Here is a 27,330-nt window from a genome sequence, read left to right on the forward strand (position 1 = left end):
GAAAGTTCATTCCTTTATTACAACCCATCGACCAAATTCCAAAGAGGACAGATTCACTTCAGTTCCTTTACTGCCAAACCTAGAGAACAAAGAGAAACACATACTGAAGAAGAGCAGACAGACAATATTTTCATTATTTGTTTGTAAAACTATCATTTTAACCATTTTCCCAAACACAAGTTGTTTAACTTTGAAAGGAGATCTTCCTGAGCAAGTGTAAGAGCATAATTTGCAGCTTCATAGCTAGTTTTTAATTGGTGGCTTGATATAAATGTCACTAAACATCTAAAATTATCTATGTTCTTCTTCAAAATGACATCTCTTTATTCTATCCAGCAGAGATGTTGAATTTGATGGCTTAAATGCAGCCTCCCAGCTCTACAATATTCCCTGCTACACAAGTGACATTTAGACACAGAGCTTTAAAAGCTTAGCTTATTAGGCTGACATTTCATTTGTATCTGCTGAAAAACTCAGAACTCTCCCATCTGCCACATCCCTTGGTGGATATTCATTACACTGCTTTTCAGTCATTTGCCTCTAAATCTGTTCTGTATGTTTAACCCCCCACCACCCCCTCCACGTTGCCAGTTCTGAAACAATACTGGTGCTCATACAAAATATGTATTATTTGGATTAATCTACAAAACTACTGCTTTCTGGGATCATTTCATTTCGTTGCACCTATATTTTTAACACGAACTAAGCACCAATTTATTGTTTTCATTAAACCTGAACTATCCCTTAAAAGCAAACTTTCATGTTGGTATCAACAAGGAAAATATATTTCTATTTGTTAAACAAACAGCAGAGTAATTTAATTTACAATGCAAAGGGATTTAAGTGATTAAATCCCACTAACTTTGAAAGCATCTGCTATACTCATTGACTGAAATCAATGGAAATTAAACTTCCTTAACCATAGTTTTCTTCTCAGGGGAAAAAGACTGTCCTTCTAAGAGATAATGCCTAATTAATACAGCAGTATCAAGTAACTTCAGCCAATTTAGAGATTCAATTTTTAAACATTTTAAAGTGTGAAACTGCCTTTCAAGTTTAAGCCACTATACCTTCAGATTAGGATTAATTTCAAATCAGTTTTAGGCACATAGTTTGGTTTTTATTGAATGAAGAAAGTGACCTTTCAATTTATCAGTCACTAGTGAGTAGCTAAATGTTTCATTTTATTCATATCATCTGACAGTTCCAGAAAACTGTTGTAAGATTTTATCCTGGAATTTGCAGTTTGTGTCAAAATACAAATAATATTCAGACTAATTCTTTTACAGCCTCCCTAGAATTGCATCAAGAGATCCAGAACCAATGCCTAGATATGAAGCAAATCACCAAAGAGTAATTCAGCTATGACACAGGCATTTTTATTTAGTACTGCTGACTTTGGAATAACAATTTAATCAATGCTGGATAAAATAGCAAATGTAGGTTCACAGCTCAGCAGTTTGCCTGCACTTGGCTTTGACCTCAGACAAGAGCTGTAACTGGGAATGCCTTCATCCAGTTTAGGTAACTGGAGAGAGATGTGGTCAGAATAACTGATGCCTTAATACTCCACATCTGGAGGATTGCAATAAGATGAAAAGTATTTAGAAATAACAATGACCCAGAATGCTGTAGCCAGCTTCTTTAGAGAAATTCCATTTAGGAAAATAGGACTATTTTATCTAAATTGTTTCCAGGCTTAATTCAAACTGTTGGCAATGATATTCAAAGTTCATTATCAACTAAAATATCTAAAGGGCTGTTTTTCCTACCCATGACTACTTTGCTGGCTTTCCCTTCCCACTTCTTGGAGGTATAAATTATCAGTTGACATTAACAGGAAGAACTTATAGCAGTTCTGCCAGGCTCTGGAATTTCATCTCAAGGTGGCCTCCCACTTTCATCTACTAAGAAGTTAGTCATTTTCTATGATCTGTTAAAATGAATGAATCATCTAAGTATCCTCACTTTGATGTCACAGCATCCTAAAATACATGAAGTTAACTCTTCAGACAAGGCAGCTGATTTTATTTCTTCACATGTTTATTTTCAGGAAGCCTATAATCATTTAATTTTTTCAAACTTGTCCAGTGCCCCAAATGTTCAGGGTTTCTCCACATGCAATGCATAATAACAAGTCATTTTAGATTTATAGTTTGCCTTTTATCCAGGTGTTCAAAGCATATTATATAGTATTCTGTGAGACAAGATTGGCAAAAATGACCCAATTAGAATACTCATCATCTTATGAAAGAACAAATAGACAAAACTATATACCTAAAACCCCACAATAAGGATCAACTGGCTAAAATGTGGGACGATTTGCTTACTATTAATTTTATTGCATGTTGCACAATTCCACTTATAAAGTCAGTTACCTGGTGGCAGAGACTGCTTCAGTTTTTCAGCCTTTTCCTTATCTGTGATGACCAAGGTGTACAGGTATCGGCTGCAACGCACCTTGAACTTTACATTGTCTTTATTCTTCTTGATCTTAACAGCTATTGTATAAAAATATCAGGGTTATCATTATGCATTGATTATACTAAGGAACAAACTGCCCAGTAAGAAACAGAATTTAATGTAATTTTGAGACAGAACATTTTATTATATCCACTTTATCTCATGATGACAGAGACACTTGTGAAGTAGAACTAAGTTATCATACCTGTTTAAAAATGTTTTTGTTTATTTAATTTAATTAATTAAATTTATATGCCGCCCCTCTCCGAAGACTCAGAGCGGCTCACAATACATTTTAAAAAATTATTATTAAAAAATTATTTAAATAACATACTGGAATAATTTTGAGGCTAATACTTGTTATAGACTCATAGATATCAAAAGTACATAAAAACAAGCCAAAAACTAGTTTCTGTGATTTTATTACCAAAAACAAGCACTAACATCTTTACAGTAAAGGCTTACAGTGTTAAGAAAAATCTGTGAACCCTTTAGAATAATCTGTAAACCTGCAATGTGATATCAGCTTGACTATTGGTACTGGTAGATTTTATACCCAATATATGCACTATATTTTTAAGGAACATTCTGAGGCAACATTCATGATCTTGGAGAAAATATGTGACACCTTAGGATAATCTTAAAAGTAAGATTTAGCTTAAGAGTAAACTAAACTTAACTGCTCCAGGAATACAATACACTGGGATACTACAAAGAATCCAGGATGATGGCAAAAGATCTGTAGGCTATTCTTACAATGTCCGGTGAAAGTATTCATGGGTCTTCCATAAGGAACTATTCAATAAGTTACTACAATAATTTCGATGGACAGAGGGGTCAAAAGTAGAACTTTGGGGAAAAAATTAGAAAATTTTGAGAAAACCATCATATTTCTGCAAACGATTCTCATCCCAACCAGCATGCCAGTTGTACTATTATGATTTGGGGTTGCTCTGCACTTTTGGGATTAAGAGGGAAAGAGTCTGGACTATACTGAGAAGTTCTACAGGAGTCCATCTGCCTATAAAGTAAAACATAAGTGAATTTGGGTCATGCAGCACAACGATCCCAAACACACAAGCATATCTACGAAGAATGGCTGAAGCAAAAGAAAGTTTGCATTTTGGTATGGCCAAATCAAAATCCCGATCAAATGAATTGCAGCATGACCTAAAGCCAACTGTTTCAGGTAGTTTTCCCTGTATCCGACTCTGGGCATGGTGCTCATCTGTTTCTTAGCCTAAAGAAGCCAGCCAGTCATGTGACCAGCATGACTATATGCTAGGGCTGTCAAACTTCATGCTGATGCCTGGTTGAGCAAAGGGGAAAAAAGTCCCGACATGTCATGTGATACAGCCCTGACTATGTGAGTTTGACACCCGTTATACGCCAAGGTGCATGGAAAACTGTTACCTTCCCACCGAAGTGGTATCTACCATTGAGTTGAAATAACTCTATAAAGAGGAAGAGGCCAAAATATTCCCAAGTAAATTCACAGGATTAACAGGGACAGGAATCCCTTTGCTGAAATCACTGCTGCTTCAGGAAACATCACTTTATTATGTAAAGATTCATGTACTTTTTCCAAAGTGTTCAATTATGGATATTTCTAAAGGGCTCAGAAGCTTGTATGCAGTTCTGCAGTACATTTCTAAGTTTCAAAACCATTATAAAGAAAAGCTTTGATTCAAGCATAATAGAATTCCCAATCTGTTTCTAAAAGCAAACATGATAAAAATATGTTTACTGGCAATTTCTTAGCTGATTATAATGCCCTAGAAATTTACCATTGTTAAGTAATGCCAATGAAAGCTACTACAAAACTTTATGGTTTTTAAATGACTCTAAATGATGTAAATTAAAACTGCTTTGGAAAATGTTTCACTATTAAGCTTCTAATCATTTACTTAATGATCTTTTATATATGACAGAATATTCAGAGACATTATTTAAAAGTGTCGGCAGAAAGAGCCATTGCTTTTAAAACATGGAAAGAGGGAAAGAGAATGCATGACTAAGACATGGCTCTCCAAATGCAGTATTTGGACAAGACCTGGGTTGCTATGGAACATTTTAAAAAGTTGATAGTGCCCACAATTAATATTAAAGAATACCACTCTAACATAATAATGGATATTATATTTTCAGCATAAATTACAATACAAGACTAAATCACACAACCATTATAATTAGTGAAACAAAGCAAAGAGCCCCAATTGGTACTCACATTTTGCATCTTTCCTCCTGGCAGTCAACAGAAAATCTTTGATCTCTTCAATTTTTCGAGGCTATAATAAATACAAGAATGAACATGAGTATGGTGTCCAGTGCATTGTGAAAATACATTTTATTCCTGCAGCCTGACAACTTTCCCTTTTTTTGCCAAGCCATTCTATTAAACAGAAAAATGTAACTTTTATGAACTCATTTTTAGCAAAAAGTAGCATCATTTAAGGAAGCAGACAGGAACAAATATTAGCAATAAAAAATATTTGTAGCTCAGAGATGAAATGAGGGGTCCTTGGTGCTCTCTGAACTTGGTTGTTTATTTGCAGACGTTACATTACCAAACTAGGGAACATCATCAGTGCTAGTGCTGGGACTAGCACTGATGATGTTCTCTAGTTTGGGTAATGAAAGGCCTGTAAGTCAGGGGTGTCAAACTCGCGGCATCATGTGACGTATCAGGACTTTTTTCCCTTTTTGCTGAACTGGTTTGGGCCAGCATGTGATGCAACTGGCCTGCGGCCTGCAAGTTTGACACCCTGTTATAAGTAAACAATCAAGCTCAAAGAGCACCAAGGACTGCTCAATGAATGTTAAGACATAACAACCCAGTGACTATGAGCGATATTGATATCTTATCAATATGAAATCTGGGAAACTCTTCACAATATTCTGAGTGCTTTAACTTAATGAGTTCGCTAATAAATGAGGGCCTGGAAATTTTTCTGTTTCCATATTTGCTCCTAATACTAGCATTAAAGACATCTAACTGCCATCTCTGTAATTTTTGCCGGCTAGTCTTGCTTACGTATCATTTCATGAAATCATGTTGTCATCTGGATAAGCCTACTTCCCCATCCCTTTTCTCCTGAAGAAAATACAGGGGGATTGGTTGAATGCCGTTTGGAGCAAACCTAGCAATTTTCCAATAAAAATGTCCATCATAAATTGTTCTTAAGGCAAGGGTCACTTGGGAGAAAACAGGCCTGACAACTAAAGGTAACTGGAGTATCTTCAAGCATGTCAGAAAACGCAGTCCATCCCCATGAAGAGACTTGCTGGGATCACATATGGAACATTTGTTGAAACTGCTACAACTTTCTTCAAGCTATAATCTAACCCTTTCCTGTTGTTCCAGAATTGGAAAGGCTGATGGATTGACAGGCTTTGGCTAGCGTTTTATACAATTAAGACTTTCTAGATCAGGGGTCTCCAACCTTGGCAACTTTAAGACTTATGGACTTCAACTCCCAGAATTCCTCAGCTAGCAAACCTAAGGAGGAATTCTGGGAGTTGAAACCCACAAGTCTTAAAGTTGACAAGGTTGGAGACCCCTGTTCTATATGCCTTTGTAATTCCAACCTTTCACCTAACTTGGAGTAAGTAAAAGTGACGAAGATCAATCAGAAGTTGGTGAAAGATTTCCATCTCCCTTTGCAAGTGACACAAAACTTACCAAAATGAATATTCTACCCTATTCTGATATCTACAGGCAACACATATGCATCAAAGTATCTCGCTACAGCACAAAGGAAGATGGTTACCTTATTCTGATTTTATCCAGCAAAGCTCTCAATCAAAAGCAGCATGTTTCAAAAAAGCAAGTACAGGTAGTGCTCGACTTACAACCAATCGAGTGCAAAATTTCTGTTGCTAAATGGAACAGTTAAAAGTGCGTTTTGCCCCATTTTACAACATTTTTTTGCCACAGGGGTTAAGGGAATCACATCAGTTGTTAAGTTAGTAGCCCAGCTGTTTTACTGTGAATCTGGCCTCCCCATTGATTTTGCATGTCAGGTTGCAAAACCGTCATAAATAGGAACCAAATGCCAAGCATCTGAATTTTGATCATGTGACCACGGGGATGCTGCAATGGTCCTAAGCGTGAAAAACGGTCATAAGTCACCCTTTTCAAATGGTCACGAAATGAATGGTTGCAAATTTGAGGACTACCTGTATTCTGACACCAAACTGTGTTCCTCCAGTTTCTTCTCCCTCAGTACTAGTACTGTACCTTCCATACATTTTCCTTATAGGAAGGAGGGATGGTTTAACCCCTCTGGGCTCAGATACTAACTGGCTCAAGTCTGGGTTACTACATTGATGGGAAACTTTCAGGAAATACTACAGATACGGACTGGATTGCTAAACTGAAAAAAGTATCCTGGAAAGAAGGCAATGGCTAACCACTTCCATGGTTTATCTAGGATAACCACATGGCCTTACAGTAGTACTAAGAGCCAAGCTACATCTGAAAACTTACATTTTTAAAAAAGTTGCTTTCCATTGCTATTCTCCTAGAATAACGCCTATTCCATATATTAAATGCAGGTTTTTATTCCATATATGGAATAGAAAGAGAGAGAAATCGGATGGAATTATTTATTTCCATATATTAAATTTAACTCAATGTAAAAAATGTAAATGTAAAAAAGCAACAACAAATAAAACTATGCCTGATTTGTTTAAAACGTGAAAACGAAGTATGGGGACACATTTAAACATTCATGGAACATGAATAATATGTTAGCCATTCGTCAGTATCAAAATGCCCTTCGCGGGAAAAGGCTTTTTCCTCTGTTATCTTTTTCGAACCGACTTCTTCTAAGGCATCATCAGAACAACCACCGATTCAGGAGCATCCGCCGCTTACCATGGCGAGGGTTTCTGGCCGCAGCTGCCTGCAGAACAGAAATCAAATTAGCGAGTTAACTGCCGGAATAGGGGGTTCGATCGCCGATTTATTTTCCTCCCGCCCCCCCTTTTCCGCCCTCCCCAAACATTCACGGTCACACACTTGGCACCTTAACGCTCCTCCTCCGCCCCCTTCCCACCTGCCCCCACCTGGATTCTCCACCGATGCCAACGGATTGTAACCGCCGCTTACCGAGAAGCACGAAACAACGGCAACGCCACCCGGGAGAGAAAAGAACAAGCACTTCCGCATCCGGGTAGTTAAACCCTGCTTTGGAGCTTAAGCTACGGGGGCCGAGGAAGATCAGAATAGCAAGCGAGGCAAAACTAGCTGGAACTCGGCGGTGTTAGAGTGGACATGCGTGGAGTTTGTAGGCACTCTGTAGCTGGGTATCAAGGATGCCGTACGGCGCATTGTAGGTGTCAAATCAGTCTTGTATGTACGTACAACTAGAAGCTTTGGACTAGAATTTGCTTACTTGTGAACTGTTCCTACCTGCGAATTTAGCGCAAAATGCGCACTCTATGAAAAACAGCAGCGCGGGTACAATTTGCAGCAGCATGCATTAAATGCATAAAAAATGAAGCAACAGCCACCATGAAGATAAAAAATTGTTTTCGTTGTCTTATTCAATCAGAAGCAAAACAGAAACCATTCCCGAATAAGCCCTTATATTTAAACTTTATACTTACACTTTAGCCCTTATACTTAAAAAGAGCAAAAGATAATTGAGGACACAGATCCATTTCTTTGTAGCTTTCGACCAGGACGTAGGGTTGCCAGGTCTGCTTCGGACAAGGCGGGGGGGGGGGGGGGGAGGGGGGTGTAAGTAGTAAAAAAATAAAAAAATTTTTTACAATTAAATTATATATTTTCTTACAAACATTTAACACGTATTAAAATAATCACTTCAAAACTTTACTTAAAATTCAAAACATCAAATATATTATAATAATATGTAAAATATTAAATTACATTTTAATTTCATCATAAAGCTTTTGAATAAAAAAAATGTCCACTATTTTGTGAAAAAAAATAGTGAACATAATGTGAAAAAAGCGGACTGTCCGCTCAAATAGTGGACACCTGGCGACATTAAGAATCAGCAAGCAGTAGCGGCAGGGATGAAATCCAGCAGGTTCTGACAGGATCTGGAGAAGAGTAGTTCGAAGAATCGGCAAATACTGGTCCCAGAGTGGGGTGGGAATAGAGATTTTGCAATATCCTTCCCCTGGAGTGGGGTGGAAATGGAGATTTTACAGTATTCTTCCCCTGCCACGCCCATCAAGCCACGCCCACAGAACCAGTAGTAAAAAAAAATTGAATTTCATCACTGAGCAGCAGGACCTAAGAAATTTTGATAGTGGCACTGCTAGGCAGTGTCATGATGAGGTTTCTCTCTCCCCAGTGAAAAATGGGGAACAACCAGATGCTTAAATGTATTGTAGGACGGTTACATTATACACCTTAGAAAAGCGGTTTTCCATAGCAGTTTATATCCATTCCGAAAGGATTATGAGATAGCAGGTTGGAGATTCTGCTATCTTATGATGGGAAAATTATGCAGAGAGAAGGGTTTCTAAGAACCAGTCAGAATGGATTGAAAGAGCATGGAAACTTGGGGAATAGAAGAAAAGGAACGACAAAGGAATAGGACTGAGCACCCACTGAGGAATCTAGTTTGAGAAAAGAAAATGTTTGGGATGACAATTTGGCCTGACAAGAGTTCTACAAATTTGCATATTATACATGCTATTTTATTATCTTTATTGTCTTCCACCCCGTTTATATCATGCTTTCTGTAGAATGGCAAAATACAAGGGTGTACAAATGTATTTTGAGTAGGATAAAACTGTCTGAAGTCCTTAAGCAGAGGAAGTAAACTCACAAGGACAGTCATGGTTTCACTTAACAACTGCTTCACTTAATGACCAACGCTGATCCCAATTGTGGTTGCTAAAAAGCGCTACCTACAATAGCAACAACATTCATGTGGCAAATTTCAAGTATTCAGAATGGTTCACGCCAGTGGTGGGTTGCTACTGGTTCGCCCTGGATCGGGTAAAGTGGTAGCCGTGGGAGGCTCTGCCCGCCCGCCTTCTGCGCATGTGCGCCCACAAGCGAACCGGTAGCAACGGGTTTTGAAACCCGCTCCTGGTTCACACGTTTGATCTTGGCAATCCTGATTGAAAATTAGCATGATCGACATAATCCCTCCCTACTTGCAGAAAGAGTTTAGGGCTGGTTTACTGAAGAAACTGAGAGAAATTATTGCTGAGGTGAAATTTAAACTGGCATGATCCCATTTCATATTCTCAGCACTTATAAACTCTCAGATCTCAGTGCTTAAATATAAATGGATCTACTTGTGACTTGAATTCCTGAGAAAAATCAATATAGAACAGCATTCATGTTTTGCTCTATTGATTTATACAGTATCTATTACGTTGGCCTCTATATACATTAAGTTGAAGTGGTAACTGCATTTATTAACATCTGCTACAGTGATGCTAGCATCTTTGGGCCATCAGAAATGGCAGTTGTTTCAGAAAGAGACTCCGTAGATAAAATGGACACATGCCCCATCTTTACCTCTCCACAGAGAAGCATGTTCTGTACACCTTCTTCTTGCACTGAGGTAGTAGTAAAAATACTTGGAATACTTGAGTTTATAACCTTGGGCATCTACTTTGTGCATCTTTATAATGAGTTTTTTTAAAAATTATATCCTTTAAAGGACGATCTGTTGGAGGCTATCTGCCAATGGCAGTCCATCCCACCGCTTTTCCTTCTTTTATCACGGTCTCCCTTTCTGGCCAGGATTCAAGACAGATAGTTGGGTCAGAAACCTGAATTGATAGTTTAGACAGGCCTTTTATAATTAGATGATAATCTACAGTCACCCGCCTTTACTTTATGCAGGAGAAATAGAGGTAGGGCTAATGCAAAGTCCCTGCGTGTCTTTGGTTTATTTGTGTGCCTTTGTATATATTTGTTCCTCATTTCCTTTAGCAGAGCCATGTACGTAGTGATAAAAATAAAACACAAGGGGGCACCCTGAATACAGCTTTGAAATAAAGCGGGCAAGGAAGAAAAATGGAAATGAAAAACAATCCATCCCCAAAGGGAGACTAATCATAGTTGCAATCCAGCTTGGCTTGCACAGGAATCATGTTCACCTTAGGAATTGCTTATTATCCTGTCATTAATCATTATGTGTGTGCAACTACCTGCTGTATCATGGAACCAAGATCATCTGCCAGTAGCAATGGCCAGCCCTCAGTGAATTTAACCCTCAATGAGCTTAACTCACTCTATGTGACTAGATCACATCCTTCTGCCTTAGAAACCCTCCTGTGTTTCCTCACTACTTTCTCTTCTTTTAACTTACTGGAAAAAGGATAATCAAAATCAATCCATAGTGCTGCCTTATTCATAGGAGCCCTCCCTCTCTTATAGATACAAGATAATCCTCGACTTAAGATTGGTCACTTAGCGGCTCTTCACAGAGCTACTTACGACCCAATTTTGAAATTACAATGGTTAGCCTCCCCCATCCCTGACCATCATGATTGCATTTTGAGTGCTTGGTAACCTGCCTGCATTTATGGCCATTTGCAGCATCTTGCAGTTATGTGACCACAATTTACAATGCTTTTTGTTGGAAACCAGTGTTTCCTTCAGGTTTCCGGCAGAAAAGGCAATTGGTTACAATGGATTTGCTTTAACGACTGTGGGGTTTTCTTAGCAAATGCTGCAAAAAAGGGTGTAAAATTGGACTGGGTCGCATTTTAACTGGTTCGACTTACGGCCTTAATTCTGGGGTCAGTTACGGTCATAAGTCGAGGACTACCTATATAAATATTATGAAAGGTAATCTTTTCTGCGCAGCTCTCTGACTATGAATAACTAACTCCTCCCCTATCACAACACTGAAGAATTCAAGATGAGCATTTGATTTTCACGGAACTCCTAATTATTATCCACGACCTAAAATGTAATTTTATGTTACCAATCTTACTTTGCACCTTTCTTCAGGATTACTAGGGTGATAATGAATGTAAATGGGTAACATGTTTATAAATTCAGATAATTTCCATTTTGAGTATATCTTCCTTATCTTACTGAAGCCTCTAAATTAGACCTCCTCCCTCTCCTCTGTCATTTTATAGATCTGGAACTAAAGCTGAGATACAGAGATTTCATAAGAATGATTTGTTGTTGTTTTGGAAACAACATCTCCCAACTGCAAAGTGAATGCTGTTTAATATGATCTTTGTCATGAGAAGCAATCATAGCTTCTGGTGACATTTGGTGAAGCTTGAAGTTGTTTAGAAGTTATCAATCAATTTTATTTCGGTCACAGACCGGCATAGAACAAATAGCAATTATGTAAAATAGGAATGAAAATAAAAAGTCATATTGATAGACTCAAATAAGGTAAAGATAAAATTATTAATGTAAAATTGCAGAGGTCATGAATTCAAATGCAAAAGAATCCTATAAAACTGCAATGGATTTTACAAGAAATACTCTAAATGCTATAAATAACTATGATAGATAACTCTAAAAGGAGATAAGAATACTAAAATTTCTAAAACATGAAGAGAATATAAAGCTATGCTAACATATATTAAATTTAATATTTGCTGAAGGCCTGCTATGATTTGTTGGGATTAAGACTGTGATGGTCTGCCAATTATTAGCAAAGAAGTAGCAAAATAAAACATAGAGCAGTATATGCATATTTAAAAGGAAAAGTGGGAAAATGGTGGCCGGAAGGCAGGGGGCGGAGGTGGGACAATGAAAGGGAAAAAAGGAAGAGAAATGTATTGAGTGATCAACATCTAATTAAGGTTCAGCTTTATCTCACTTGGAGGAGTTGCTTATGTTTAATCAGAGTTTTGACACAGAACCAGAGGACATTTATCACATATTTCTATAAAAAAAGCAACCCAGAAATGCATAACCCATAGTTTCAGTATCTCCCTCACCTCAAGGACAGACCCACAGTATGTTATAGAATCTTCCCTCTAACAGACGAGAATGGAGGACATTACAGCGAGCAAAAATAACAGATCTTTTAGTGTTTGGGGGTGGGGGTGGGGGATGGGACAATATTGTAAAGGTAGCATGCAGAAGGAACACTTATTTTGTGGCTTCATATGGTGGAGCCTAGCTGAGGTCATTTTGCAGAGCCACATCTTGGGCGCATTGCTTTGAAAGATGCGTTGGCCTGATCAAATTTCACTGGAATCAATACTTGGGGCAGAATCCACAATGGCTTCAGGTGGCACCAGTAAATTATTGCTAAGAAGTCTGGGATTTGTCTGAAGAGTCAAAACAACTTGGGTTGAAAACTTTTATGAGCCAGTAACTTAACATGTGCTATTTAGGCATGGCTTTTAATCAGAACAATTCCATCTTCAGCCTGAAAGTTGAGTGAGGAACACAGTGAGGAACCAAGACCAAATTCCTTAGGAAGCCTGATTGTACAGCTTCTAATGGTTCTAGAACCGTGAAGGCGAACCTATGGCACATGTGTCAGAGGTGGCACGAAGTGACCTCTGTGGGGATGAGAGCCATCACCCCAGTTCAGCTCCCACCAGCCAGCTGGTTTTCGGGTCTCTGCCGCACATGCACGGGGGACGGGGTGTGTGCAGGGGGTTGCATGCGCACACGTGGGGCGCATGTGGAGGCCCCGTGTGCATGTAGGGGGGTGGGCTGCATGTGGAGGCTGCATGCGCATGTGCAGGGTTAGAGTGCATGTGTGGGGGCTGTGCGCGCATTGCATTTGGGGGGGGTCAAGTGTGCACACGTGTGCACGCACGCGTGTGCGCTTTGGGCACTCAGTCTGGAAAAGGTTAGCCATCACTGTTTTAGAATTGTATGTGAACATATTTGGAAGCCTTAGGGCAGCTATGATATTGTTTTGGCTTTGGATACTTTTAGTTCACCAGGTATTGCCTTCCTACCCTGTGAAAAACATCTTAATATGGTAACTATACTTTTTCAATCTTTCGTTTTAAAGACTTAGAAGACTAATATTTGGCAAGGCTTGGACCAATTTAAGGGCCTAACGGTGCTGGATTATGTTCAGTGTGGGAGAATCTGGAATGTGCTTTTTGTTTCAGATAGAGTGCTAGACAGATTTAAGGAACATGCGCTGTCATCAACTTGGCTAGATCATCTCATCATAGGCTTCTGCCCTTTTCTCCATAGCTGCTGTAATTGAATTAGCTTGTTTTTAGTCCTTTAAAATTCCAAAGAATGTTGGAAGGAATTAATGCAGATGTACTCCAGATTCTTTCCCTCCATCAGCAGGATAATTCTTGTCAACAGAACAGACTGGACCAAATGTGGTGTTAGAAGAGAAGCTGACAAGATAATGAGCCATATCTGGCCAGGGGCCTTAGGGAAAAATTCCAGAAAAAAAAAAAGCCCTACATCATGTACCTTCAGATCATGCTCTGGCACAAATTATCTAACATTAATACATATATAAAATCCTGTGGTTAATTGTGGGAAGGGTTGGGGGCTAAAATAATTGGGGACTAACTACTTTGAAATAACGTATAGGTCAGTGATGGTTAACCTTTTCGGCACTGAGTGTCGAAACTGGAGTGCGCGCCAGAGTGCCGGAATTCGGAAGACAGCAGCTGGCTAGTGTACATGCGTGTGGTGGCCAGCTGCACTTCCGGGTTCCGTCACGCGCATGCACACCGGCCAGCTGCTCTCTTCTGGATTCCGGCACATGCATACATGCCAGCCAGTTGGTCTGTACGCGCCGGCCACGCACACCCGAACTCGGAAGAGCAGCTGGTGACAGTGCATGTACCCACAGAGAGGGCTCTGCGTGCCGCCTCTGGCACACTTGCCATAGGTTCGCCATCACTGGTATAAGTGGTTCTTGACTTACTACCACAATTGGGACCAGAATTTCTATTGCTAAGCAAGTTGGTTGTCATGATTGTTAAGTGAATTACTGCAGTTGTTAAGTGAATCACTCAGTCACTGAGCAAATCTGGCTTTCCCATTGACCTTGCTTATCAGCAGTCTTTTTTGGGAAAGTCGAAAATGGCAATCGTATAACCCCGGATGCTGCAACCATCATAAATCATGACCATTGTCAAGTTCGATTACATGACCGTGAGGATGCTGAGACAGTTGTGTAAGGATCAGTGTAAGTCACTTTTTTCAGTGCTGTTGTAACTCTGAACAGTCACTAAATGAATGGTTGTAAATTGAGGACTACCCGTATGACCTACATACAGACATACAGACCTAAAAGCTGCTTGCATCCAGGGGTGAAATTCAGACGGTTCTATCCGGCTCGGGCAAACCGGTAGTGCCGGCCGCGGGAGGCTCCGCCCACCCACCTGGACATCGTCATGTCCTGTTTTTGACCCTCTGTGCATGCATAGAGGAGGTGCGAGTGCTCACATTTGCGAACCGGTAGTGAAGGTAAGTGAATTTCACCCCTGCTTGCATCCAAAAAATGGCATGGTATCATGTCTATGATAATATCACCATGTTTTCCCACAGTGCGGTATTCTCTCCTGTCTCTAAAAGGCAGCATTGTGCCAGTTCAGTTGCTCAATTTCACGCTAAACTGGATATTTTGTGTAAGGGTTCCTGAATGATCTCTTATTTCAGGGGTGCCAGGATACCGATCAATTAGCTCTAGGGCTGTTGATTGGTATAGTTTGAGTCAATACAACAATGGTTGCAGCCAGTGGTGAAATCTTCCCTGGTTTGCCACCGGTTTGCTGCCTGTGCATGCACGGTGCATACCAAATGCGTGCTGTGTGCTTGTGCACGCACAATATGCATGAAAAGCACACTGCATGCACATGCACATTATGTGCCAAATGCATGCTGTGAATGCACGCATGCACAGTACATGCCAAACGCACACTCCATGCAGAAAAAAGGTTGGGAAGGTATGTAGAACAGTGGGGGGGGGGAAACAGCTGTGCCACGTGATTTAGATTCACTAGAAAGCGATTTTAAATCACGCGGCACAGCTGATTGTCGGCAATACTGGTTCGGAGGAACCAGTAAATTTTTTTTTAACTACCGGTTCGCCCAAACCTTAGTTTTTATCACTACCGGTTTGCCCAAACTGGTGCGAACTGGTAGTATTTGATGAAATGCTGGTTGGCATTTGGTGAAAAGCGGTGGCTGGTTGCAGCCCCAGATGGCTGGTAGGTGGCATCAGGGACCTTTCTACTTGACCGTTCCTGCAGCTAAACAGCGTACTTTCTGCAATTACACTAGCGAACTCCGAGTGGGAAGGGAGAATGCCACACTGCGTGACCTTGACTTGATTAAGTCAAAATTAAACGTCTTTCTAAAAACACTTTAATGTAAGTGAGAAAGAGCCTGCTGAGTTTCAGCTAGGAGATGGAGATGGTATCTGACCTTTTCCAAGACTGTAAAACTGTGACCACTTAGCCTACATCGGCAAAGGAAACGAGGACACTTTCTCACATCTAGGGGAATTATTTTGGAGAAAGGAAGCATCCGTCTTCAGTCTAAGAGAGATAGCATCATCCCATCTATCAAAATGTGACGGAGAGAGGGAACATGAGCTACGGGAAAATGTACTAGCCCTTCTGAGAGCAAGGGATGTGGGGGGGAAACCTATCGGCTTGTATATCTCTTGCATTATGTGGAGGTAGAAAGGAAATCGATAGAGCTGTCATGCCATTAATGCATTTAGTATTGCAAACTCTCCAATCATGGCAATTGCCAGATGGATGTTTCAAAAAATTTTTTTTTAAAAAAGGTGAAGGAGATAAGCACCTGACACATGTTGTAAGGAAGTCAGGAAGAAGAGCAACTCTTGGGGAAAATAGAGCTAATAAATCACGGTGACCTGAGCAAAATCTAGAACAGGTTACTGATGGAAAAGTCCCTTTAAATAAATAATCATTAAAAAGGTGAAATACCTCCACATGAACCAGGTTAAAGGGACATTTGTGTAATCATCTTTCAGGGAGAGAGTTCTATTTTACAACAAGGACAATGAGGAAGGAGGGGCAATTCTGATCTGGGCAGGCTATACCTATCTTCCATTCTTTCTTTGGAAGTATAGGTTAGTCCAGGATGGGCATAATATAAAACTATGAATTGCCAATGCCATTTTGAAACAGATTAATAAAGTCTCATCAGAAAGACTGAGAGATCAAATTAAACCTATCAAACCAAGATTGGTGTCTTAAGTTTCAGGTTGTGTGCCTATTCCCTCCTTTTCATCCACTCACCACTTTATATTTCTGGTGTTTTTGTTTCCTTCTTAACTTCTTTATTGTCTCTTTTGAATTGTGTGTAAATATGGTTTATCTCTATGTGTCTGTTGATGGCTGATTTGTCTGAATGCCAAAGTTCCAAAATTCCTTAGCATTTTTACACCAAACTAATTTCAAAAGCACTAGGGCAGTGATGGCGAACCTTTTAGAGACCAAGTGCCCAAATTGCAACCCAAAACCCACTTATTTATTGCAAAGTGCCAACATGGCAATTTAACCTGAATACTGAGGTTTTACTACCTAAAATAATGATAAACAAGGCAGAGTACAACTAATTGTTCTAAGAAAAACATGATAAATGCACTTTTATGCCCCTTCATTTTTTTCTGTTTTTGAAATATTACATTTAGCAATAATAAAAAAGAAAAACTTTTGTAATATCATTTCTCTCTTTCCCTCCCTCACTCTCTCTTACCCACTCTCTTTCTCTCTCTTTCCCTCCCTCTCTCTCTCTTACCCACTCTCTTTCTCTCTCTTTCCCTCCCTCCCTCTCTCTCTTTCCCCCTCTCTTCCCCCTCTCCCCCTCTCCCCCTCCCCCTCTCTCTTTCCCTCTCTCTGTCTCTGCCTCTCTGCCTCTCTCTGTTTCTCTCTCTTTCCCTCTTTCTATCTCTCTCTTTCCCTCTCTTCCCCCTCTCTTTCCTTCTCTCCCCTCTGTCTCTTTCCCTCCCCCTCTTCTCTCTCTTTCCCTCCCTCCCTCTCTCTTTCTCCCCTCTTTCTCTTTCCCTCCCTCTCCCTCTCTCTTTCCCCCTTTCTCATTCCCCCCTCTCTTTCTCTCTCTCTCTTTCTCTCTTCCCCCCCTCTCTCCCCCCCCGGGGTGGGGGAAAGGAACCCCTGAACTGGTGCTGGGTGGTGGGAATCTGATGTCTGGAGGCCGACGAGCCCAGGAGCAGTGCACCCACGCTCAGCTGGTTAGCTGAGAGCTGAAGCCCAGCTGCTGGTGGGGAGGTGAGCCATCCCAACACAGGCAGCTCTGCAGAAAAAGGAACCAAGAAGTGAGAGTGAGCCCACGCTGACGGAGGGTCACATTGTGGCTCCGCGTCATAATGGACTCCAGGAGGAAGAGGGGACCCCGTGTCCCCCATTGTGAAGCACACTAAATTTCATTGTGCTGCACAAGGGGCAGGCCATAGAGGCAGCAACAGCAAATGCACTGCCACGAAGGCAGAATGCTGTTTCGCACATTGTTTTAGACTTGCAAACAGTGGTGAGAAATGCGACAGATAAATGTGATAGAGCTGGGCTGGGGTGATGTGTGTCCACTAGACAAACAATCAAATAGAAAACAAGACCCTAATCAACGTTTTTGCTTTGCTTTATCTCAGTTTTGTTTTACTTTATTTTTATGGGATTGCATGTTTCTCAATAGAGAATAAACAGGATGAGATGAACAGCCTGGTATTGTTACTATACAGCATCAGACACAATAGGTCAAGATAATTAAAACAATGCCCATACATTCAAAAAGTAATTATTGGAGCATCACTGCAATTTTCAAGGTGAGAAGATTTAAAAGACCTTTTTTTAAAAAAATACATAGTGGCTGGTTTAAAAGAAAGTCTCCTCTCCCTTGGCATAAAGCCTGATAAGTAAACAAGGATTGTTTATAAATAAGTCATATGAATGATCACTGTTGGCCACCAAAATTTCAAAAGGACAATTGAATCCACACTAAGTAGAGACAAACCATTTCAGAGGCTTCATACGACAAGGCACAGAACTTTCAGGTACTAAGAAATCAATAGGTTTAATCATCTTTTCCCATTCAGAATGGGAACAAACTCTGTAAAAAAAAAAAAGCTCGGCTAAGAAGAGTCTGTCTCCCATAGAAAAATAATTGTGTTGGAAAAACACTTTTACATGACAATGCTGATCAGAATTTGGCTGGAGAAAGAAAAGCAGATGAGCTGGCTAACTTTAAAGGAATCATAATGGAAGATGATGAGTAATGGCCAACTTCTGATAACAAGAGATTAATTGCTGTGAGACTTGAGAGAAGCTTTCAACTTTGTACATATAGGGCAGAAAAGAAAAGAACTGTTTACATTGATTCCTGTGGCTCCGCTATTAAATGAGAAGCAGCGTCCTTTCCTTTAATTAAGTTGTGATGTTGGCAGCTTAACACTCAGGCTGAACATGGAATATCCTTTGTGAGGAGCAAAGTTTTACCAATTCTAAACTGGCAAGTGTCAGTTTCTTTTCCAACCAGGCCATCAGTCAACTGACTTAGAATATAATATATCACCTGTAGCATCCCAAATCTAAGCCGCACTCATCCTGTTCTGGAAATCACCCAAATCATCCAATTATCAAAATACTTTCTTCAAGTCATTATATTTCTTTTTTGAGGGCAGTCAGAATACCTGTCCTAAATTACCATAATTTCTGTTTCTGGATTTCCTTTTAGAGGACACGACACACAATTCTCCTCTCCACTCCTCTCCTCTCCACTCCACTCCTCTCCTCTCCTCTCCTCTCCCTTCCCTCCCCTTACCTTACCTTACATCACGAATAAGCAATATCCAATTCATGGGACAAATCTTTTGATATCCATCAGGTTCTGTCTCCCACTTAATTTTATTTATAAAGGTATTTTAAATATTTATTTCTCATATAGCATACTATATACGGAGTAACAATATATATTAACATTTCATTTAGATTAGTAGAACACGATAAAATATAAATGTTAAAAAGATCTATGTTCAAATTCCAATGTCTAGGTCATATAATGAAAATTGACTCAGCCTTCCATCCTTACTAAGGTAGGTAAATTGAAGACCCAGTTGTGGGGGCAATAAGCTGACTTTGTATAAATATACAAAAGAATGAAGGCTATTGCTTAACGCATTGTAAGCCACCCTGAGTCTCCAGAGAAGGGCGGCATATAAATCAAATTTAAAAAAAAAAAAAATTCTGAGGATGAAGCTAAAAGGCTGCAAAGCAAAATCTTGTTTTCAGCATCTTTGAAAGAATGCCCTACATACACAGCATAAATATTCTTAGAAAATAATGATGGTGGATGCCTCAGTCAGGTATTTTGGAAATTTGTCCACAGGCCCAGCATAAAAATAATGAATTGGGGTGCAACCTTCTGGAAGCTGAAAAGAGCTTGAAGTTCACACCAATTTCCTACCTGTTTAAATGAATGTTTTATGATGGTGACATTCAATGGGGCAGTTAATGCCCATAATATGATCCCAAAATTCCAATGCTGCTTATAGAACCCCAAATTTCCTGTTTTTTTTTAAAATGAAGTATCTGCATTCATCTTTTTATCCCTTCTAGGCTGAACTTGCAAACTATAGCCCAAATCTGAGCAAAGTATACTTCCTACTGTAGATGGATTCTGATTCAAAGCTTACTTTAATGGTTGAATTTCTCTCCCCAGTGCTTTCATCTTTGCCAACCAGTGTAATCATGGGAAATAGGAATTTAGCACAACACATCCAAAGGACATCAAGACAAATAAGGTAACTAGGCCATTTTTTAGGCTCGTGGTGGCAAATTTGATTTTAAGCATATTATTCACTGCATATCTACAGTCGCCTTATACCAAATCTCTTAAACCTCAATATCAATAATGATGAAAAAAGTGATTTGAACTATACATATTGTAAACCTACATCAGTAGTAAAATAAAGGATGCATAGTTTGAAATAAGTTGCCCACAAACTGAACTCAAAACTTGATGAGGATTCTTTTTCTTGCCCCATCTAGTCATGTAAACTGCCCCAACTGTTATTGATCACCAATGTTCAACTTTTGCTGAGATGTTTGACATAAAAAAAAATCCTACAGTCTCTCACACAACATCTTAGATTCTTAGCTTTGTACCAAAGAGAACATTAAAAACAGAGACAGAGAAGCATAATCTCTGTAAAATAAAAGTATTTTGCCTTCCCTTTTTAAATATTATTTTTCCACAGAAAACTCCAATAGTGTAGATATGAAGAAGCTTTAGAAAAAGGCAAAAAGAGGAACAAAACAAAAAAAAAGGAAAGAAAAGGAAAGAAAAAAAGAAAAGAAAAAGACGCCAGCCTTTCTGAACAGTGTTGGAATAAATTGGGAGGAGATGACTTCTGTCCTAAAAGAGTAATAATTTTAACTAAAATCCAATTCCAGATTGAGATTTGGATAAGGAAAGTTATTCAGCTGTCTTGTTCTTATGGAAGGCAATTGCATTTGATGTTCTGTAGTCAAAAGCTGATGTTAAATAAGATAGAGAAAATTGGATGATTCCCTGATGTTTATACTGGGGAAAGAGGTCATCAGTGCTGAATGATTACATTTTTTGTCCACCGTTGTTTGAAGGAATCTCAGGACAAGCTACACACAAGCTTTTTCTGGTTCCATTTGCACAAATACCTTGTAGGGAGATTAGATAGAGAGGCTATGATTACCAAAGAAATGTCAGGGCTGAGCAGAGATTTGTATATGGATTTAGATCAATTTATTATGATGATTAAAGAGCAATCCAAAATAGAACACATACATCCTTGAACGTAAGACAAGATAACCAATATAGGAACTACCTCAGAATTTAATCAATCAGTTGCTGGGATGCACTATAATGCTAATCACCATATAAAATTAGCTCACTTTCTCAGTAACTGCTGAACCATGATCAGACAGAAAAAAATTGCTCATCCTTGTATAGTAGGGAACCATTCTGAGTAAAAAAAAAAAGCTATTTTGAAAGAATTTATGTATAGTAGGAATCAAAATATATATTTTGAATGCTTCGTTGCAGATATGGAAGGAAGCTGTTTTGGGCAGAGGTATTTCTTCTGGTTCCCTGAGTTTAGGTACATTTTCCAATAACGTCCTCTCTCTAAAACGCCAGTTTGGTCTAGTGGTTAAGGAACCAAGCTAGAAAGCAAGAGAACATGAGTTCAACTCTTGCCTTAGCCATGAAAGCCAGCTCAGTGACCTTGGGCTAGTCTCTTAGCCCAATTCACTTCACAAGTTGTTGCTGTGGGGAAAATACGAGGAGGAAGGTGTGCCAAATATGTTCATCACTTTGAATGATAAAGGTGTGATAATAAAACAAGCAAACAAGCAAATATGTAAATAAATAAATACACAGTTGAAGAACTATGGCTAGAGGGCTAGGCCAGTTAAAGAGGTAAATAAATCCCAGTGTTTGCTGGTCAAATAGGTGGGAGGACAAATCTTGGACGAAAGCTTCATTTGAAATACCTTGCCTGTTGCTCTTCATATTCACCTTTGCATCATGGTGGGTGAGTGTGCTGATGAGGAAGGTCCCAGTGGTAGAAGAGAATTTCTTCTGTGTTGTACAAGTGGATAAAGATGTTGTTGCCCTTGCTTCATGCAGCCATCTACCTAGGACCGTGATGGTGAGCCTATGCCACAGCTGGCATGCAGAGCCCTCTCAGCAGGCACACGAGCTGTCACCCAGATCAGCTTCACTGCGCAGGCGCGTGCATGCCTCCCGCCAGCCAGCTGATTTTCGGGATGCACAGGGGGCGGGGCACATGTGGGAGATGCGTTTGCATGTGTGGGGCCCACATGTGCATGTGTGGGGGTTCCGGGGGTTGCGCATGCATGCGCGGGGGATGGGCGGGAACATGGGGGGGGGTGCAGTGCGCCCCCCCGGCCCATTTTTGGGCCAGGGAGGCTGCTAATTTTACATCTGGTTCACCGAACCAGTAGTTGCAAGGACTGGCTGGCCTCTCCCACCCCACTCCACCCGTCCAAAGTGTCTCCACACAGCCCATTTTGGATGCCAGGTAAGTGCAGAGCTCTGGGAGGGTGAAAAATGTGCCTCCCAGAAGTTCTGGAAGTCTGGAAATGAGCTTGTTTCCAGCCTCCGGAGGGCCTCCAGAGCCTGGGGCAAGCTGCTTTTGATCTCCCAGAGGCTTGAAGAAAGCCTCCGGAGTCTGGGGAGGGTGAAAATGCCTCCCCTGGCCATGGTGCAGGAGGCCGTGTAGGCCACGCCCAGCAGGGCCACGCCCACCCAGCAACCAGGCAGAGAACCAGTTGCTAAAATTTTTAATGTGCAGGGGGCAGGGGAGTATGGGGGTCATGTGTGTATGCGCAGAGGGGGGTCATGCACGGGGGCGTGCACATTGCATTATGGGTGCCAGCACGCATGTGCGCTGTCGCACGTGCATGCACTTTTGCTCACAAAGAGAAAAAGGTTAGTTATCACTGACGTAGGAGCTGAAGACAAAGGGCAGGAGTGAGACTGACTTTAGGACAGAATCTATTGGTTTGCTTGGCTGCCCCTTTCAATTCCTGAGGCTATCGCTGAGCACAGCTCACACTGGAGGAGGATGACATTGCTGAGCTCCAGACTGGTCAACCAGGATCCACTGGCTATGAGGCTGTGCATAGGATGCTCATAGCATGCACATATATGTAGCATGAAGAGACACTCTGGCCAGTGGCAGACTTTACAGCCCAAAGTAAAGGAATAAATGTTTCTTTATTCCCTGCACATTGCATGACTTTCTGGAAGGCAAGCTATTCATGTGTTTTATAAAGTTTCCATGGAATTCCTATGGCTGGAGTAATAATTCATACACAAAAAGTCCAGTGGAATCCAGGAATGTGTTTGTACATGTGTGTGTATCACTGTGCCTAAGTTTGCATACATATGATGGAAATACGAAAGAGTACCCCTGCCTGTATGTTGACTTGGTTAGTGTGTTTCTTGGGAGTGGTGATGGTTTCTGAGCGTGCTCTTGTCGTTGCTGACATTCAGATTCAAAATCCCTTTATATGTTGTGGGTGCCTTAAGTCTTCAAGGGCATTCTGAAGCTCTGCAATCTAAAGGACAAAAGATCATGCACATCAACTCAGCAGGCCGTCATCAACCAATCCTCCTTCCTTCCAAGTTCTCATTTTGCCTGGAAGAAACTGATACTGGTTTTGTTTGTGTTTTTGTCAGTCCACTGCTGTGAGGCTACTGAAAAAGGGAAGGGGGAAAAAAAAATCAATCTCTAGGTGAACCTATAAATACCAGGGAGGAGATCATTCATTTTCCTGGTTATCTTCAAGGTTAGGTTTTGGGCAGAGAAAAGATTTAGAAGAGAATATCTGTTTTAAGGCTTGTTTTTAAAGTGACCCTTTGCTAGGCTGACTGGAATTAATTATTATTATTCTTTTTACTGCCCTGGTGTCCTTCTGCTCTCGAGGAGTTCATTGACTGAAAGGTTGTATCTTCTATAAAAGCCAAGAGCTGGTTTGGCCTAATAGTTAAAGCACCAGGCTGTGAGTTCTAGTCCCAGTTTAGCCATGAAAACCAGCTGGGTGACTTTGGGCCAGCCACTCTTTTCTCAGCCCAACCCACCTCACAAGGGTGGTTTCTGGGGTTCTGGGGAAAATAGGAGGAGGAAGGTATGTTGGATATGTTCACTGCTTTGAGTTATTTGTAAAGTAATAAAGGCAGGATATAAACAAACAAACTAGCAGCCACAGAGCCAGCATCTCTCCGCACACTCCTTCCAATTTTAATCCCATGCTCCTTGTGCAAAGGGAATCCCTGTCTTCAGGAAGGCTAATGTTTTTGAGAATGGGATCTCATAAGTGTGGAGAGCTTTCTCAATACTCTCGAATTCCAGAATTTAGAAGGCCAGGTCCGGTAGGCTGTAGTTCTCTTCCAGGCAGAATAAATGCTAATTTATAAAATTAAAGGTGACGAACCACTTGCTATCTTGATTAGAACTCAGACTTTCCTTGTCTCCTTGACCTTTCACTGCACCACCACATGTCAGCCCCATGTATGCCTTGCACTACTCTGGATTCTACAGGCTTGTTATAAAGCCATCAGCTTTCAGCAATTATGTCAAGTACACATTTACAGTAATTAAGGCATAACAATCTCCATCATGCAGAAAGTTGGAAAATTATCATATATCATTATCAGTTTTTAAAGAGCACCATTAAAAGCCTAAATACAATTCTGAAAGACCTCAGATTTCTTGGCCCCTTCAGGTAAGTAGGCCCTCCGATTTCTTTTTTCAAGCTGCTGTCTTGGGTCTAAGTACTATATTAACTGTACTATGGATATTAACATCCATCCAGACTAGGGCTATATTGAAATTTGCTTTGCAATTTCTAAAAAAACCCAACACTATGTTTTTTTTTTTTCCTCCTGGGGATGTTTCTGAGCCTATTTTATTAGAAACAGCAGAGAGTGTTTTATGGTTAGACATCTTTTCCATCAATCTGAAGTCCTCCTGGCAGCCTGCACTACCTTCCTGTCTGAAACAATCCAATGGAAAAAAAAAGCTCTCAGGAATATATTTCATTAGAATTTAATTGGAAATCTGGGAGTTTGGAAATCCAAGGGGTTTGAGGAGTCGGGACCACTACCGTAGATGTATGCATTCACATATATTTCTTGGATACCTTGTTCAGTGGCATATCTTTTGTATGTTGACACCTGGAGTGGATCAGGGGGTTGTTCAAGCAGGTTCCAGACTAGCATAACCACATAAGCACCAGTCTAGTCTGGTCCATCTTGGTCACTGCACTGCACTGTTCCTTGCCAATAGTGTGCTGACATCAGCAACTCGACTCCACACCTACCACCAATCTTCCAAATAGCCCCCTTGGCATCTTCAGCCAAGGTAAGAGGCTCTTCCTGGTCATTTTTCATCTTCAAGTCACCAAAAAGCCTAACAAGCACTTTTAGTTGGGTTGGTTAAAATTGTCTGCAATGTACTCCCTTTTTGGCCCAGGATAGATCATTCCCACAACCTTGGTAAACCACTGCCTCGTAATTAAATAAGCACAAAAATAACACGCTTCTCTGATAAGAATTTACCAAATGTTTTGTCTTGTTTAAGAGAGAAGATTCTCAAAAGTAGGTGCTTGTTCATTGTACTGAATGAGAAATGGTAAAAAAATTGCATTCCCTCCCCCCCCCCCCCATAGCATCAGTTCACAGTTTCCAAAAGGAATGAGGCCAGGACATAGAAAAACATCTGAGTTTTATTCTGGATTAAAAAACATATTTTCTGAATATGACCTTGATCCAATTCCTTAGTCTGAATTACCATGAATTTATCTACACCCTTGAATCATTGTGTGAGGTGGTCCTTTGAAAATATATCCCAACTAAGATTCATCAAAGGATAAATATAACCAGATCTTAGATAAGTGTAGCAAAATATCTTTCTCAGAGAGTTTTAGAAACCAACATTCAGAAAATCTCAGGCTGCAATCCTACAGATGACAGATCACCAACATGGAACCATTGTGATACGGCCAATCTGCCCTAGTCAGCATGGCGTCTGAATTAGCCAATATTATTAGAGAGTCAATTTGGTCTAGTGGTTAAGGCACCAGGTTAGAAAGCAGGCGACTGTGAGATCAAGTCCTGCCTTAGCCATTAAAACCAGCTTGGGTGACTTTGGATCAGTTACTCTCTCTCAGTCCAACCCACCTCATAGAGTTGTTGTGGAAAAAATAGGAGGAAGGAAGGAATGTTGGATGTGTTTGCTGCCTCGAGTTATTTGTAAAATAATAAAGGTGGGACACAAATAATATATAAGTAAATAAATAAGGAAGATCATAGGTTGCCCATCCCTTCGGGGAAATACAATAAGCTCCGTTGAACTCAGTGGCCTCACACTGAACCATAATGAGGCCTATTTGATTTTGCCTTAAGGGAGGAGTGCTTAGCTTTTCTGGGGTGAGTGATGTATTTGGTCTTTGAATGATATGCTCTAGGATGACCTCCAAGAACATATAAAATTACAAATGGGGCTAAGAAAGCTTAAAATGCTTTCATTTACACTTAATTAGAATTACATATTATGAACACAATTACCCTTTAATCACATATATATTCAATAAAGGAGAATATTTGTAGCTCAGGGTGTGAAATGAAGGGTCCTTGGTGCTCCCTGAGCTTGCTTGTTTTCTTGCAGCAGACCTTTCATTACCTAAACTAGGTAACATCATTAGCGCTAGTAAGGAGTGCTGTTTACCTTCAGTTTATATTCTGGTGTCTTGCCTCTCTGTGTGAGTGGGGGGCGGTCTTAGGGATTCTTTGGTTGGGCTTTTAACTGATGGCTCTTTGGCAGTCTCTTGATTGGGGTATTACCAGGGGTGGGTTCTAAATTTTTTTTACTACCCGTTCTGTGGGTGTGGCTTGATGGTCATGTGACAATTATTTAGGATTTAGCAGAGGTCCTGGTCTACCAGGCTTTTAACTGCTTGCAGAGCTGTACCGATTTACCCATTTATTTTTTGCAGGCACTGGTCTACCCGTTTATTTTTGCAGGCACTGATTTACTCATGTATTTTTGCAGGCACTGATCTACTCATGTATTTTTGCAGGCACTGTCTACTCATTTGTTTTCTTTTAACACTGATCAGCTGTAGGGCGGCCCTTTGAAGCCCCACAGCAAGAGTTTAAACAGTTTTTTTCCCTCTAGCCATCAGCTGGGACTCAGGAGGCACCAAGAGATTGGGGGTCGGGCCAAATAAAAGATAAGAATAATGCGGGGGGTGGGGTGGGTGCAGGGGGTGGGGGGGCAGAACCAGTTCGGTGACGTCATATTGTCACCGGTACCGGCTCGGGAGAACCGGGCTGAACCAGGAGGAACCCACCACTGGGTATTACTTACTTGATTGTTTGTCTGAAGTTGACCTTGG

General features: G+C 40.5%; 1 protein-coding gene across 2 annotated transcripts; it reads right to left on the reverse strand.

The window, feature by feature from the left end:
* RPL38 (ribosomal protein L38) lies at window positions 1–7,659 on the reverse strand. Of its 2 annotated transcripts, none has more exons than XM_070934728.1 (5): window positions 7,577–7,659; window positions 7,343–7,370; window positions 4,691–4,751; window positions 2,379–2,501; window positions 1–79 (listed from the first exon to the last, which is right to left on the reverse strand). In XM_070934728.1, the coding sequence occupies exons 2-5, from the start codon at window positions 7,343–7,345 to the stop codon at window positions 54–56; spliced, it is 213 nt and encodes a 70-aa protein (XP_070790829.1). In that variant the 5' UTR covers window positions 7,346–7,370; window positions 7,577–7,659; the 3' UTR covers window positions 1–53. The 2 variants fall into 2 exon arrangements, with proteins under 2 accessions (XP_070790829.1, XP_070790830.1); XM_070934729.1 differs by having other exon boundaries at window positions 7,534–7,591.
* Window positions 7,660–27,330: the final 19,671 nt, after the last annotated feature.

The sequence above is a fragment of the Pituophis catenifer genome, unplaced genomic scaffold, assembly GCF_029215685.1.
Source record: "Pituophis catenifer annectens isolate HBS135680 unplaced genomic scaffold, rPitCat1.0.hap2 SCAF_2, whole genome shotgun sequence".
In the NCBI taxonomy this organism is placed as follows: domain Eukaryota; kingdom Metazoa; phylum Chordata; class Lepidosauria; order Squamata; family Colubridae; genus Pituophis; species Pituophis catenifer.